This window comes from Hemiscyllium ocellatum, chromosome 29, assembly GCF_020745735.1.
Source record: "Hemiscyllium ocellatum isolate sHemOce1 chromosome 29, sHemOce1.pat.X.cur, whole genome shotgun sequence".
Taxonomy (NCBI): Eukaryota; Metazoa; Chordata; class Chondrichthyes; order Orectolobiformes; family Hemiscylliidae; genus Hemiscyllium; species Hemiscyllium ocellatum.
The window spans coordinates 56527972-56544023 of record NC_083429.1 but is presented as its reverse complement, the minus strand read 5'-3'; the positions used below and the strand labels follow the sequence as shown (position 1 = coordinate 56544023).

Genomic DNA, 16052 nt, shown 5'->3' with positions numbered 1-16052 from the left:
CGCTGTAATCTGCATTCAAATTCAACCTTCCAAAATGAATCACTTTACACTTTTTTCGGTTGAACTCCTGTCACACATCAGCCCCAACTCTGCATCCTGTCAATGTCCTGTTGTAACCTACAACAGCCCTCCACACTGTCCACCACTCCACCAACCTTCATGTCATCGACAAACTTACTAACCCAGCCTTCCACTTCCTCATCCAAGCAAGAGTAGAGGTAACAGAACTGATCCCTGCGGAACATCACTGGTCACCAAGCTCCAGTCTGAATACTTTCCATCTGCTACCACCCTCAGACTTCTATGGGCCAAGTAATTCTCTATCCAGACAGACAAGTATCCCTGTATCCCATGCCTCATTATTTTCTGAATGAGCCTACTGTGGGGATTCTTATCAAATGCCTTGATAAAATCAAAGTACACCACATCCATTGCTCTACCTTCCTCAATGTGTTTTGTCACATCCTCAAAGAATTCAATAAGGCATATGAGGCATGACCTGACCCTTGAAAGCCACGCTGACTATCTCTAATCAAAATATGGTTTTCCAAGTAATCATAAATCCTGTCTCAGAATCTTCCCTAATAATTTGGCAACCAGAGACTTAAAACTGACTGGTCGTAATTCCCAAGATTATTCCTATTCCCTTTCTTGAACAAGGGAATAACATTTGCCACCCTCCAATCATCAGGCACTACTTCAATGAACAGCGAGGATGCAAAGATCATCACCAAAGACGCAGCAATCTCATCCTTCGCTTCCTGTAGTAACCTTGGGTATATCCCATCTTATTATAGAATCATAGAATTCCTAGTGTGAAAAAAGACCATTTGGCCCAACAAGTCCACACCGACCCTCTGAAAAGTAACCCACCCAGACCCAATTCCCCAATTATTCTACATTTACCCTTGACTAATGCACCTAACCTACACATCCCTGAACACTATGGCATTTAGCATGGTCAATCCACCCTAACCTTCACATCTTTGGACTGTGGAAAGAAACCAGAGCACTCGGAGGAAACCCAAGCAGACACGGCGAGAATGTGCAAACTCCACACACAGTCGCCAGAGTCTAGAGTCGAACCCTGGTCCCTGGCGCTGAGAGGCAATAGTGCTAACCACTGAGCCACCATGCTGCCTTGCACAGGGGATTTATCTATCTTTATGTTTCTCAAAATTTTCAGCATATCCTCCTTCTTGACATGAACCTGTTCTAGCATATCAACCTGTTTCATGCTGTCCTCACAAACTTCAAGTCCTTCTCAGTAGTGAATACTGAAACAAAGTATTCATTAAGGACCTTTCCTACTTCCTCTGACTCCAGACTCAAGTGCCCTCCACTATCACTGATCAGCCCTACCCTCACATTGGCGATCCAATTAGCATTTAACACAGCAATTCCCAGCAGCCTACAAGCAAGCACATAATTACACAAACTTGTTATTTGGCCCAATAGGTCCTTTCTCGTGTTTGTATTCCACGCAATCCTCTGTACACAGTTTAATTTCATCCTATCAACAAAACATTTTATTCCTTTCTCTCTATCCCTTAGGTTTCTTTGGCTTTCTATTAAATGTGCTGAAAATGTGTTGCTGGAAAAGCGCAGCAGGTCAGGCAGCATCCAAGGAACAGGAGATTCGACGTTTCGGGCATGAGCCCTTCTTCAGGAATGAGGCTTATGCCCGAAACGTCGAATCTCCTGTTCCTTGGATGCTGCCTGACCTGCTGCGCTTTTCCAGCGACATATTTTCAGCTCTGATCTCCAGCATCTGCAGTCCTCACTTTCTCCTTTCTATTAAATGTATCTACACAATTCATTTTAACCAATGTGATAATTAGCTTCACATTCTCATCATTCAAGTATTTACTGCCCACCCCTAATTGCCTTTGAAGTGGTGGTAGTGAACTTGTCTTCTTGAGCTACTGTAGTCCAGGAGGTGTGGGAACACCAAAGTGCTGTTAGGAAGGTAAAGAAGTCTCCTGAAATTATTACTGACTTATATACTGATGCTCTCTTTTCTGGCCTCAACCTATTAAAGAATTCTTATAAATTTTTCGGAATTTATCAAGCCAAATGTTGGCCTTCTCTTTCCTAGAGGAAACATAATTAAAAAGTCAATCAAAAAAGACTCTGGAACTTTGAGCCAGTACTCACCTCAGCTTTTGATCACGGCCCCAGCCCTAGTCCCCTTCTTCCTAAAAAGCTAGTTTATAAACACATTACCATTGACAGATGCACATCATATTGACAGCAACACCAGCTCATGCTCAGTCACAGAATGAGAAAATCCACCAGTTCTATCAAAGGAGTTAGAGACAGCCTGATAATGCTATTTCACCAAGGGTCGGGACGATTGATTGAGTATTTACCAAGAAGAGTCATACCTTTAAATGTTTCAGGTTGGACTCTATTCTCCGTATCAATTGGAGTATTTGATTTTGTACATCCAACGAAGGAAGTAACTGAGCGAATTCCACGCCTGGATTACACGGTCCACTAACATTGCAATCCTCCCTTGCTTCTGTACTTTGGGCAGTATAATCCACTGAACATTCAGCCTGAATCACTGACATGTCAGTTTCATCAGTGGAGCTCCCCTCAGTCTGTGGAAATCCATCCAGGGTTATGTAATGTCCTGTTAAGGTGAATGAAGATAACTTTAATAAGGAATAGCAAAGCTTTAGAGAACCAGAGTTGATAGACTAGTCCAGGAGCCTCATGTTAAACAGGTTAAGCAATAGTATAACTCCCTTTGGAATTACCAAGACATTCCAGGAAATGCATTGGTGACATAAAAACATTGCTGACTAAATAACCAGTGTCATGGGAAGCTCAAAAGAAAATGCTTTAAAATACAGAATTGACACCCCCCCCCCCCCAACCAAAATAACCTCTCCCCACAATGATCCATTATCATAATCCAAAGTGCTCTCTGGAAATAGCTGCAGGAGGTCGCCACATATACTAACCTGACACACGTGCTTGCGACTTTGACCTCTCATCTCTGTTGGGACTGGAGCAGTTCTGCTGTGGCCGATGTTCATCTGCATGATCTTCTGGGGCATCATAGAACCTTTCTCCGCTGTCATCGGTTGCAGAGTCTGGGTTGTGCTCTTCACCGTGAGCCGCATCCAGCATAAAGTGACGGGAAAGTTTAGTCCTTTCAGTAAGACTTGTTTGAGTTTCTGTTTCTTCCAGTGTCCCATTGTCTAACTCAACCTGATGCTGCAGAGTCTTGTCAGTTGTCTCACCTTGATAATACACTGTACAATCCAGTGACCCATCTGCCCCTGGCTTTGGAGACGTCAGGCAACTGTCTTCCTCTGGAAGGTGCTGAAATGAGCCTCCATCACTGCCATCATCATCCAAATTCAGCATGTGAAAGGAGAGCAATTGCTTCAAGGTGTGAACTTTGCAGGGGTAGAGAATTACATAGAATTATTCAGAATGTATAGTATAGAACCCTTTAATCCTAAGAACATGCTGATATTTATGCTCCAATGAAGCCTCCTCCAAACCCTTCTCCTCAATTAGCATAATGTCTCCTCCTTCAAGTGCTACTTTAACCTCACCTTAAATATATCGACGGAATAAAACTCCTCTCAATCACCTTCTAAGGTTGCACGTTCCCCATGAGGAATGCTCTTGACACTAGGATTTTACTTATTGAGGCATTTTCAGATGCAAAAACTATTTACCCACACAACACTCAACAACAATACAAGTATTCAATGCTTGAACTTTAGGTTCTAAGGTTGTTACAAACTCCTGGCTCTGATAGACAGAGTAGTACCTAGACTACAAACTGCTTTATCTTAAAACATCTGGTACAATGCTGAGCCAGTTACTGTCCACTCCATTCCCTGTTAAGATGAAGAACTTGCTACAGAAAACAGTCAGTCAAAGAAACTTAGAGCATGGACGAAGCCATTAGGCCCATCAGCAAAAAAAAAGTCACTGCAGCCTCATCCTACTTTCCAGCTCTTGGGCTGTAACAGGGTGTTAGATTTAAAAATGTTCCAGCTCTAACTAGGGCTTTCACAAAGATGTGGCAGATGGAATACAATGTGTGAAAAGTGCGGGGTTATGCACTTGGATATGAATAGAGGTATATACTATTTTCCAAACTGGGAAAGGCTTTGGAACTCTAAAACACGAAGGGAATTAGAGTACCAATTCAGGATTCTCTTAAGGTTAACATGCAGGTTTCAGTTGGCAGTTAGTAAGGCAAATGCAATGGTAGCATTCATTTCATGAGTGCTAGAATACAAGATCTGATGACAGCACATTTGGAATATTGTGAGCAGTTTTGGGCCCCGTATTAGCGTCTGCCATTATTCGGTGTGTAGCACTGGGGCTTTTGAACCACGAGACTCTGGGTTCAAATCCCACTCCAGAGTCCAAACACAAAATACAGGGAGAGCAAAAACTGGAAGTGAGAGATACTGAAAAGAGTTTACACTTCATCCAACTGCTGAAGGGGAGTTTGGCTTGTGGATAGATCACTTTAGGGCTGCAGGATAGCTCAGTGGTTAGCACTGCTGCCTTACAGCACCAAGCACCCAGATTCAATTCTTGGGTGACTATCTGTGTGGAGTTTACATGTTCTCCCCATGTCAGCATGGGCTTCCACCAGGTACTCCTGTTTCCTCCCACAGTCCAAAGATATGCAAATTAGGTGGATAGGCCATGCTAAATTATGGATGTGCAGGCTATGTAGTTTAGCCATGGTAAATGTGGGTTTACAGCATTCGGGGTGGGTGTGGTGGGATGCTTCTTGGAGGGTTGGTGCAGTGTTGATGGGCTGAATGGTCTCTTTCCGTAGCGCAGGGTTTGTATAATTATGAGGAAGGATGCACTGTTGTTGGACGAGGAGTTTACAAGAAGGAAGAGATAAGGGATGAAGAGTTTGTCATATGCGGAATGGTTTAGTACTCTTACTCTGTACCCAAAAGGAGTTTAGAGAGATGAAGGGAATCTGATTGAACCTTCAGGATACTGATAGCCATGGATGGAGTGGACATGGAGAAGGTATTTCCACTAGTAAGAAAGACTACGATTCAAGGGCACACCCTCGGAGTGAAATGATGAGCCTTCAGAATGGAGATGAGGAGGGACTTCTTCTGGCATGTTGGTGAAAATGTGGACTTAGCCTGCACAGCTCTCTGTGGTAACGAAGTCATTGAGTTAATTTAAAACATTAGATAGCTAGGTTCTTGATTAATTAGGAGATCGTAGGTTTCACAGAAAAGGTAGGAGAATGAGGTTGAGAAACGTATCAGCCTTGATTGAATGATGGAGCAGAGTCGATGGGCTGAATAGCCAAATTCTGTTCCTATACCTTATGGTCTGTCATCATTTCAGGTTGAGTGTTCCAGACTGCACAACCCTTTGGGTGAAAACTCACCTCTCCATTCTTCTAAGCCTTTGACCACTTACTTTCAATCTAAGTATCCTGGTGACAGACCTCTCCGCTAATGGAAATAATCCTTCCAACCTGCTCTCCAGGGCCCACATCTTATAGAATTTTACAGTACGGGAGGCCATTTAACCGATTGTATCGTATTGTCATTCCAAAAGAACTCCTCAGCTAGTCCTATTCTCCAGCCCTATTTCTGTAGCTGTCAAAATTAATTACTTTCAAATGTATATCCAAGTTCTTTTGAAAAATCAAACGTAATTTGCCTCGATCACTCTTGCATACAGCACATTCCAAATCCTAACAACTGAGTAAGGAAGCTTCTCCTCAACTCACTCCTAGCTCTCCCGCTGACACTCTTGATATTGTGACCCACTAGTTATTGACATATCAACCAGTGGAAGCACAATATCCTTCTTTACCCTGTCAAAGTCTTTAATAATTTTGAATATGTCAATGAGGTCACCTCAATGTCCTCAGCTTCAAGGACAACAAGCCCACTTTCTCCACATCTCATTCAACTCTCCCTTTACCATCCTTTTTCCAAGATAATCTAATCTTTTCACATCACTAGAATTCACCAAATTTACAACATAAAACACTACAGCGCTGTACAAGCCCTTCGGCCCTCGATGTTGCACCAACCTGTGAAACCAATCTGAAGCCGATCTATCTTACACTATTCCATTTTCATCCATATGTTTATCCAATGACCATTTAAATGCCTTTAAAGTTGGCAAGTCTACCACTGTTGCAGGCATTACGTTCCATGACCCTACTACTCTGAGTAAATAAACTATCTCTGACATCTGTCCTATATCTATCACCCCTCAATTTAAAGCTATGTCCCCTAATACTAGCCATCACCATCCAAGGAAAAAGGCTCTCATTTCCCACCCTATCTAACCCTCTGAATATCTTCTATGTCTCAATTAAGTCACCTCTCAACCATCTTCTCTCTAATAAAAACAGCCTCAAGTACCTCAGCCTTTCCTCGTAAAACTTTCCCTCCATACCAGGCAATATCCTGGTAACTTTCCTCTGAACCCTTTCCAAAGCTTCCCCACCCTTCCTATAATGTGGTGACCAAAACAGTACACAATACTCCAAGTATGGCCGCCCCAGATTTTTGTACAGCTGCAGCATGACATCTGGCTCTGAAACTCAATCTCTCTACAAATAAAAACCTTCTTAACAGCCCTATCAACCTGGATGGCAACTTTCAGGGATCTATGTATATGGACACAGAGATCTCTGCTCATCTACATTACCAAGAATCTTACCAATAGCCCAGTAGTCTCTATTCCTGTTGCTCCTTCCAGAGTGAATCACCTCACTTTTCCACATTAAACTCCATTTGCGATCTCAGCCCAGGTCTGCAGCTTATTTATGTCCCTCTGTAACCTGCAACATCCTTCAGCACTGTCCACAACTCCACCGACCTTAGTGTCATCCGCAAATTTACTAACCCTTTCTTCCACGCCCTCATCCAGATAATTTATAAAAATGACAAACAACAGTGGACCCAAAACAAATCCTTGCAGTACACCACTGGTAACTGAACTCCAGAATGAACATTCTCCATCAACCACCATCCTCTCTTCTTTCAGCTAGCTAATTCCTGATCCAAACCACTAAGTCACCCTCAATCCCACACCTCTATATTTTATGCAATAGCTTACCATGGGGAACCTTATCAAATGCCTTACTGAAATCCATATACACCACATCAACCACTTTACCTTGATCTACCTATTTGGCCATCTTCTCAAAGAACTCAAACGTTTGTGAGGCACGACCTACTCTTCACAAAATCCTGTTGACTATCCCTAATCAACTTATTCCTCTCTAGAGGATCACAAATCCTACCTCTTATAACCTTTTACCCACAACCAGAAGGCTCACTGGTCTGTAATTACCAGGTTGTCTCTACTCCTTGAACAAGGGGGCAACATTTGCTATCCTCCAGTCTTCTGGCACTACTACTGTAGACAATGACGACAAAAAGATCAAAGCCAAAAGCTCTGAAATCTCCTCCTTGGTTTCCCAGATAATCCTCAGATAAATCCCATCCAGTCCAGGAACCTTAACTATTTTCACACTCTCCAGAATTGCTAACACCTCCTCCTTGTGAACCTCAATCCCACCTAGTCTAGATCTCAATATTCTCCTTGACAACATTGTCTTTTTCCAGTGTGAGTACTGAGGAAAAATATTCTTTTAGTGCTTCCCCTATCTCCTGACTCCACGCACAACATCCCACTATTGTCCTTGACTCGCTCTAATCTTATTCTAGTCATTCTTTTATTGATTTACACAGAGATTCTGTCTGCCAACGACTTTTCATATCCCCTCCTGGTTCTTCTCAGCTCTGTCTTTAGGTTTTCCTGGCAAACTTGTAACTCTCAAGTGCCCTAACAGAGCCTTCATGTCTCATCCCAACATAAACCTCCTTCTTCCAATTGACAAGAGACAATTTTCTCTACACCTTCTCCATGTCATCACATTTTACTAGCTGAACCAGAAACAGAACTCTCGCTGTGGACTAATTAGTGTTTTTACAGTTCTGGAATAACCTCTCTGATTAGAAAGTATCTCGCTTGCCTCCTTGACCTACCTCCTCTGCTACTTCAGGGATCGGTGGGCATGTATTGTTCCTCCATTGCCCTACACTTCTCAGAATCCTACCATTACCGTGTGGATGAGCATTAGCTGAGAACAAAACTCGCCGAAAGCCCTCAATTACACACCAATAATGCTGTCTGTGTTGACCAGCACTGAAAAGGCCCACTGTGACCCTAAGGAGCATCTTGCCATTTACACATGATACACAGTGTGTGGTGTTCACTTACGGTTTCTTAGTGCAGCCTCTGCTTGGGAATAGAACTGCAGTGAGCCTGAAGACTGACCCTGGCTTGAATAGCGTGGCTCAGTGTTTCTGTGGGGTAGCCTTTGATCAGTTGATCTGCGGAGGCTGGCGTACTCCATCGTGGGTCTGTTCTGCTCATCTGTCCCTTGCATAGAGGGGACCACATGAGGTTTCTGCTGGCTTGACACAGAGAGATTCAGAGTATCTTCAGTCCCAGATGACATCTCTTTACCTGCAATGCAGACTGGCAATTACTCAAGACCCCTCAAAATGGCAGGACATTTTTTTTTCTGCTTTAACTTGCACTAGCATTTTCTATGTATGACCACCTGTAAATACGCGCACACACAATCCTGTATCATGTAAGTCAAGTACTTGCTACAACTAAAGTGCGATATTCATACGGGTTATGTAGAAGAGCCATTGAGCATTCATGTCACATACACTCCTGTGAGGAGACCTGCCTCACTACAATCACAAGTTGCTACCACTTGAACGTAAATGCCATAAGAATCAATATAACTTCCAGTTTGAAGGATACACAGGCAGAAGCTGCTCCATCTCGTCTTCCTACAATTGCATTTTTCACAATTACAGACAAACCACATGATCAGATGCTCTCAGAAAAGTGAATGTTAGATGATTCATTTTCTCATGGACTCAACGCATTTAAACACAAAACAAATTAGTTCAGTCGGTTTCCTTTGCAGAAAGAAGGTACCGAGAGGTTTGTCATATACACTTCAAAATACCTGTGCACCTAGTCACCTACAACACTGTTAATATATTAACCTATGATGGATATTGATACCTTGTGGAGATTCACTGCTGCCGAACATTCTTCCCAAAACTTTGCCTGATCCACTTTGCTGCAGCGTGCTCAGATTCTCCTCGTCTTCTTGCTCACCTCTGTGGAAATACCTGACCGTTACATTTATTAGGGAACAATCTGGGACCATCATAGCCCCATTTTTAAAAGACCATCCCCCAGGTATACTATGCAAAAGATCATCCTGGACACTTCATACAGTTTAATCAGCAAACAGTGTCTGAGGAGCGCTACCGAAAGATGTGTTTTTAAAAAAAAGTTGACCTGTTTTAGTGAGAGATAAAAGCAAAGAACTGCAGATGATGGAAACCTGAAATAAAAACCAAGTGCTAGAGAAACTCAGTAGGCAACATCTGTAGACAGAACAGTTCTCATACAAATTCACTGGACTTGAAACATTAACTTTTATTTTTCTCTTTATAGATACTGCCAGATCTGTTGAGCTTTTCCAACGTGGACTCTAGGTAATTGAAAGCATGATCACTGGCAGGGAGGTGAAGACAAAAGGAGGCACAAGACACCAGAATTGGAGAAATATGGTTCTGGGAGGTAAGAGAAGTAGATTCAATAATAGACAAGAAATCAACAACGATTCCTTGAGTCTGCTTCGACTGGCAACATCTATTTAAAACCAAATATTTGCTTTTGCACAATTGTAGAATCACAAAACTATTTCTGGTTACACTGCACAGAACTCAGTCAATGGACCAAGTGTCATTCTGGAATGCAAGGAGGCAACTGGCCTTTGTTACCATGATATTAACAAAACTTAAGCTCTACACCAAGATACACCTACTCCACACATTTGCCCTGTCCTTAGCAGCAGTTAGGTAATAGCTGTACCTGTACATGCCTATTGTGCTTACATATTTATCAAGATTTACCAATTTCTCTTTGAAAAGTTAGTATCAATGTAATTCAATATGACTGAATTACTTACTCAGTAACTGCTGGCTCAGGGATCACATGGTGGCTTGGAGGTTTAATTGATCCTGATGTCTGTGTGATTAAATACTGCCACCTGTAAATTCAACAGGCAAAGATCACTTACCCAACAGCATTTTAAAAGTGCACCTCAAACGCTGAACTTCAATAATACTGCTTTTAACCAAATAACAACAGTACTGACCATGCTTACCCTTTTTAGTTTTTGAAATATTCACTTCTCTACTAGATGCTGCTGGGGATTCCGTCCCGACATTTATAATGTTTCAAAATCTTGAACTGCTTATATACTCACCTAAAATCCTTCTTGCAAATGCTAAAAAATGTTTACAGCAAAAAGGAATAACTTTCCCATTTTCAATTAATTTAAATTCTATAATACAAGGTCATTAGTCCCAGAGGCCCCTATATGTACCACTATGTTTTATATACAAGCATATTTATTTCAATGCAAGAGGCCCAACAGGGTAGCAGATACATTCATAACCATGCCCTGAGTTTGAGACTAGGATATCATAGCAATTACAGAAACATGGTTCAGGGATGGACAGGACTGGCAGCTTAAATATTCCAGAATACAAATGGTATAGGAAGGATAGAAAGGGGGAGGCAAGAGAGGAGGGGAATGGTGTTTCTGATAAGGGATAGCATTACTGCTGTACTTAGGAAGGATATTCCTGGGAATACATCCAGGGAAGTTATTTGGGTGGAATTGAGAAATAAGAAAGGGATGATCATCTTATTGGGATTGTATTATTGATCCCCTAATAGTCAGCAGGAAATTGAGAAACAAATTTGTAAGGAGATTTCAGTTATCTGTACCAATAATATGGGGGTTATGGTAGGGGATTTTAGCTTTCCAAATATAAACTGGGACTGCCATAGCGTTAAGTGTTTAGATGGAGATGAATGTGTTATGTATGTACAGGAAGATTTTCTGAGTCATATGTGGATGTACCTACTAGAGAAGGTGCAAAACTTGACCTACTCTTGGGAAATAAGGCAGGGCAGGTGACTGAAGTGTCAGTAGGGGAGCACTTTGGGGCCAGAAACCATAATTCTATTAGTTTTAAAAAAGTGATGGAAAAGGACAGACCAGATCTAAAAGTTGAAGTTCTAAATTGGAGGAAGGACAATTTTGACGTATTAGGCAAGAACTTTCAAAAAAACTGATGGGGGCAGATGTTTGCAGGTAAAGGGATGGCTGGAAAATGGGAAGTCTTCAGAAATGAGATAATGAGAATCCAGAGACAGTATACTCCTGTGAGGATGAAAGGAAAGGCTGGTTGGTGTAGGGAATGCTGGATGACTAGATAAATTGAGGGTTTGGTTAAGAAAAAGAAGGAAGCATATGTCAGGTATAGACAGCAGAGATTGAGTGAATCCTTAGAGGAGTATAAAGGCAGTAGGAATATACTGAAGAGGGAAATCAGGAGGGCAAAAAGGAGACATAAGATAGCTTTGGCAAATAGGTTAAGGAGAATCCAAAGGGATTTTATAAATACATTAAGGACAAGAGGGTAACTAGGGATAGAACAGGGCTGCTCCAAGATTAGCAAGGCAGTTTACGTGTGGAGCCGCAGGAGATGGGGGAGATACTGAGCAAGTATTTTACATCAGTGTTTACTGTGGACAAGGACATGGAAGATATAGAATGTGGCGAAATAGATAGTGACATCCCCAGCACCTGATCAGGTGTGCCCTTGAACTCTGTGGGAAGCGAGGGAAATGATTGCTGGGCCACTTGCTGAGATGTTTGTATCATTGATAGTCACAGTTGAAGTGTTAGAAGATTACAGGTTGGCTAGTGTGGTGCGACTGTTTAAGAAAGGTGGTAAGGACAAGCCAGGGAATATAGACTGGTGAGCCTGACATTGGTGGTGGGCAAGTTGCTTGAGGGAATCCTGAGGGACAGGATTTACATGTATTTGGAAAGGCAAGGACTGATTAGGTATAGTCAGCATAGTTTGTATGTGGGAAATCATGTCTCATGAACTTGATCGTTACTACTTCAAAAAGCTCATTGAGGATTGATGAGGGCTGAATGGTGGCTGTGATCTATATGGAATTCAGGGAGGCAATCAATAAGATTTCTCATGGTAGACTGGTTTGTAAGGTCAGATCGCACGGAATACAGGGAGAACTAGCCATTTGGATAGAGAATTGGTTCAAGGTAGAAGACAGAGGATGGTGTTGGATGGTTGCTTTTCAGACTGGAGGCCTGTGATCAATGGAGTGCCATAAGGATCGGTGCTGGGTCCACAGCTTTTTGTCATTTACATAAATGATTTGGATGTGAGCATAAGAGGTACAGTTAGTAAGTTTGCAGATGTCACCAAAACTGGAGGTGTAGTGGACAGCGAAGGTGACCTCAGAGTACAATGGGATCTTGGTCAGATGGGCCAATAGGCTGAGAAGTGACAGACGGAGTTTAATTTAGATAAATGCGAGGTTCTGCATTTTGGAAAAGCAAATCAGAGCAGGACTCATACACTTAATGGTAAGGTCCCGGGGAGTGTTTTTGAACAAAGAGACCTTGGAGTGCAGGTTCATAGTTCTGTGAAAGTGCAGTCGCAAGTAGATAGGATAGTGAAGGAGGTTTTGGTATGTTTTCCTTTATTGGTCAGAGAATTGAGTATCAGTGTTGAGAGGTCATGTTGCGGCTGTACAGGACATTGGTTAGGCCACTTGGAATATCGCGTACAATTCTGGTCTCCTTCCTATTGGAAGGATGTTGTGAAACTTGAAAGGGTTCAGAAAAGATTTACAAGGATGTTGCCAGGGTTGGAAGGTTTGAGCTATAGGGAGAGGCTGAATAGGCTGGGGCTGTTTTCCCTGGAACATCGGAGGCTGAGGGGTGACCTTTTGAGGTTTATAAAACCATGAAGGGCATGGATAGAATAAATAAACAATGTCTTTTTCCTGGGGGTGGGGGGGGGGGGGGAAGAGTCCAGAACTAGAGCGTATAGGTTTAAGGGGAGTGAAAAAAAATTTAAAAAGGGACTTAAGGGGCAACCTTTATACACAGAGGATGCTGCTTGCAACTTTCGAGAATATTTATAGCTCAGGTTGAGGTTCAAGTTGTAAACTTGTTCATTGAGCTGGAAGGTTTGTTCTCAGATGTTTCATCACCATGCTGGGTAACATCATCAGTGAGCCTCCGGTAAAGCGATGGTGTTCTGTCCTACTTTCTAGTTGTGTGTCTTGGTCTGTTAAGGAGGGTGATACCATTTCTGGTTCTTTTTCTCAAAGATTGGTAAATGGGGTCTAAATCAAAGTGTTTATTGATGGAGTTCCAGTTTGAATGCCAGGCCTTGAGGAATTTCCGTGTGTCTCCACTTAGCTTGTCCTAGGACGGATGTGTTGTCCCAGTCGAAGTGGTGTCCTTCTTCATCTGCGTGTAAGGATACTAGTGATAGTGGGTCCTGTCTTTTGGTGGCTAGTTGAGTTCATGTATCCTGATGTTTTCTGCCTGTTTGTCCAATGAAATGTTTGTTACAGTCCTTGCAGGGTATTTTGAAAAAGACATTTGTTTTGCTGGTTGTTGGTATAGAGTGCTTTAGGTTCAGCAGTAACTGTTTCAGTGTGTTGGCAGGTTTGTGGGCTACCATGATGCCAAGGGTTGAGAGTAGTCTGGCAGTCATCTCTGAGATTTCTTTGATGTATAGTAACGTGGCTAGAGTTTCTGGGTGTATTGTGTCTACTTGTTTGGGTTTGTTGTTCGGCAGCCTATGCTTGTTGGGTACCCATTGTTCTTGAATACGCTGTATAGGTATTTTTCTTCTGCCGTTCGTAGTTCCTGGGTGCTGCAGTGCGTTGTGGCCCGTTTACAAATTCGCTGATGACACCACCATATTCAGTCGAATCGCACATGGTGAAGAAACAGACTACAGATGCAAGGTAGAAGACCTGGAAAAATGGTGCACCGAGAACAACCCAGCCATTCTCAATGTGACAAAACCAAGAAACTCAATGTTACTCATGCCCCCCCCCCAACACACACACACATATATTAACAGCGCAGAGGTGGAACGAGTGGAGAGTGTCAAGCTCCTGGGAGTGGTTATCCACAACAAGCTCTCTTGGACTTTTCATGTGGACACACAGATTACAAAGGCCAAATGTCACTTCTTCCTCAGGCAGCTGAGGAAATTCGGCACGACCTTGGCAACTTTTATAGGTGCACCATTGAGAGCATCCTATCTGGATGTATCATGACCTGGTATGGCAACTGTACCATTCAAGATTAGAGACAGTTACAGAGAGTGGTGAACTCGGCCCGGACAATCACAAAGGCCAACCTCCCATCTCTACAATCCATCTGCCAGGCCCACTGTCAAGGAAAGGCTGCCAGCATTCTCAAAGATCTATCCCACCCTGGCCATATTTTTCTACAACCTCGACCATCAGGGAGAAGGTACAGCAGCCTGAACACATGAAACAGCTGGTTTCGAAACAGTTGCTACCCTACATCAGAACACTTAATGGACACTCAAACTCTTCACGTTCGCCTGTACTTGTGTTTTTGTTTTTGCCGCTATTTACCTAGTATTTACTATCTATACTATTTAACCCTGATCTGCCTGCATTGCTCACAAGACAAAGCTTTTCACTGTGCCTCAGTACACGTGACAGTAAATTCAATTCAATTCATTTACATAATGTCCTGAAGCAACTCTGTTTGTGGGTGTTGGGATGATTGCTCCGGTAGATTAGATTACATACAGCGTGGAACAGGCCCTTCGACCCAACAAGCCCACACAACCCTCTGAACAGCAACCCACCCAGACCCATTCTCCTACAGTTACCTCTTCACCTAACACTATGGGCAATTTAGCATGGCCAATTCAGCTAACCTGCACATTTTTGGACCATGGGAGGAAACCGGAGCAGCCGGAAGAACCCATGCAGACACGGGGAGAATGTGCCAACTCCACATAGAAAGTTGCCTGAGGCGGGAATTGAACCCGGGTCTCTGGCACTGTGAGGCAGCAGTGCTAACCAATGTACCGCCCCAAAATGTCAAGAGTAGTTTTTTTTTAAGAAAAGACGATGTTTCACTGTGTTAACCAGGCTGCACTGCAACGTCTATTTACAGGCAGGATCCGACTATTGATGGGCATGGGGGCTTTGACCTGCTCCATTTCCCACCTGGGCCGATTCACCCCTCTTTACCCGACCGGGTGATCCCGGATTCCTCTGGGGACACCATATCGATGCCCAGCTTAGTGAGGACAGCGTGATCGGCATAGTCCGCAGCAACCCAGAACCTTAGCTTCTGAGTCGCCAGATTATAGGGGCACGCCACTCCGCCTAGCAATATCTGGTCTGTGTGTTGCTTTCCTGTAGACACTGGTCTGCAGTTCTCCATTAACTGTCCGTTCCACTGTGACATCTAGGAAGGGGAATCTATTGTTGTTCTCTTCCTCTTTGGTGAAGTTTATGCCAGTAAGGATGTTGTAGATGTTGTAGGTTTCCTCTAATTTGTTCCCATTTTGTGATGACAAAAGCGACATCCACATAGCGGACCAAAAGCTCGGGTTGTTTCATGGCGAGGGCTGTTCATTCGAGTCTCTGCGTTAGTTTTTTTTCTAAGAATCCGGATATTGGTGATACCATGGGTATCCTGTTGATTTGTTTGAAAGTCTTGTAATTGAAGGTAAATTGGGTAGTGAGGCACAGGTCTATTAGCTTGAGGATTTTTTCCTTTTTGATGGAGTTGGTGCTGTCTGGTATTTGTGTCTTTGGTTCATCTAGTAGTGGAGTCAGTGTTTCTTTAGCCGGGCTGATGTTAATTGATGTGAATAAGGCTGTTACGTGAAGGGATACCAGTAGTTCATCCTCCTATTTTGGTGTTTTTGATGACATTCAGGAATTCTCGGGTGGAGTGGCAGGAGTCTTCGACAAAATATTTCAGTTTACGGTGGAGTTCCTTTGCTAGTCTGTATGTAGGTGTGCCAGGGAGTGAGACTATTGGTCTGAGTTTA

General features: G+C 43.0%; 1 protein-coding gene across 2 annotated transcripts in view; it reads right to left on the bottom strand.

Moving 5' to 3' along the window:
• Positions 1–16052, bottom strand: part of LOC132829722 (rho guanine nucleotide exchange factor 12-like) — a 134676-nt gene that overhangs the window by 6745 nt on the left and 111879 nt on the right. For both annotated transcript variants that reach the window (XM_060847093.1, XM_060847094.1), the window contains 5 exons: positions 10061–10141; positions 9103–9200; positions 8275–8523; positions 2973–3413; positions 2388–2638 (listed from right to left, as the gene is read on the bottom strand). In XM_060847093.1, coding sequence (XP_060703076.1) covers positions 2388–2638; positions 2973–3413; positions 8275–8523; positions 9103–9200; positions 10061–10141 — 1120 coding nt within the window. The remainder of the gene's footprint in view (positions 1–2387; positions 2639–2972; positions 3414–8274; positions 8524–9102; positions 9201–10060; positions 10142–16052) is intronic.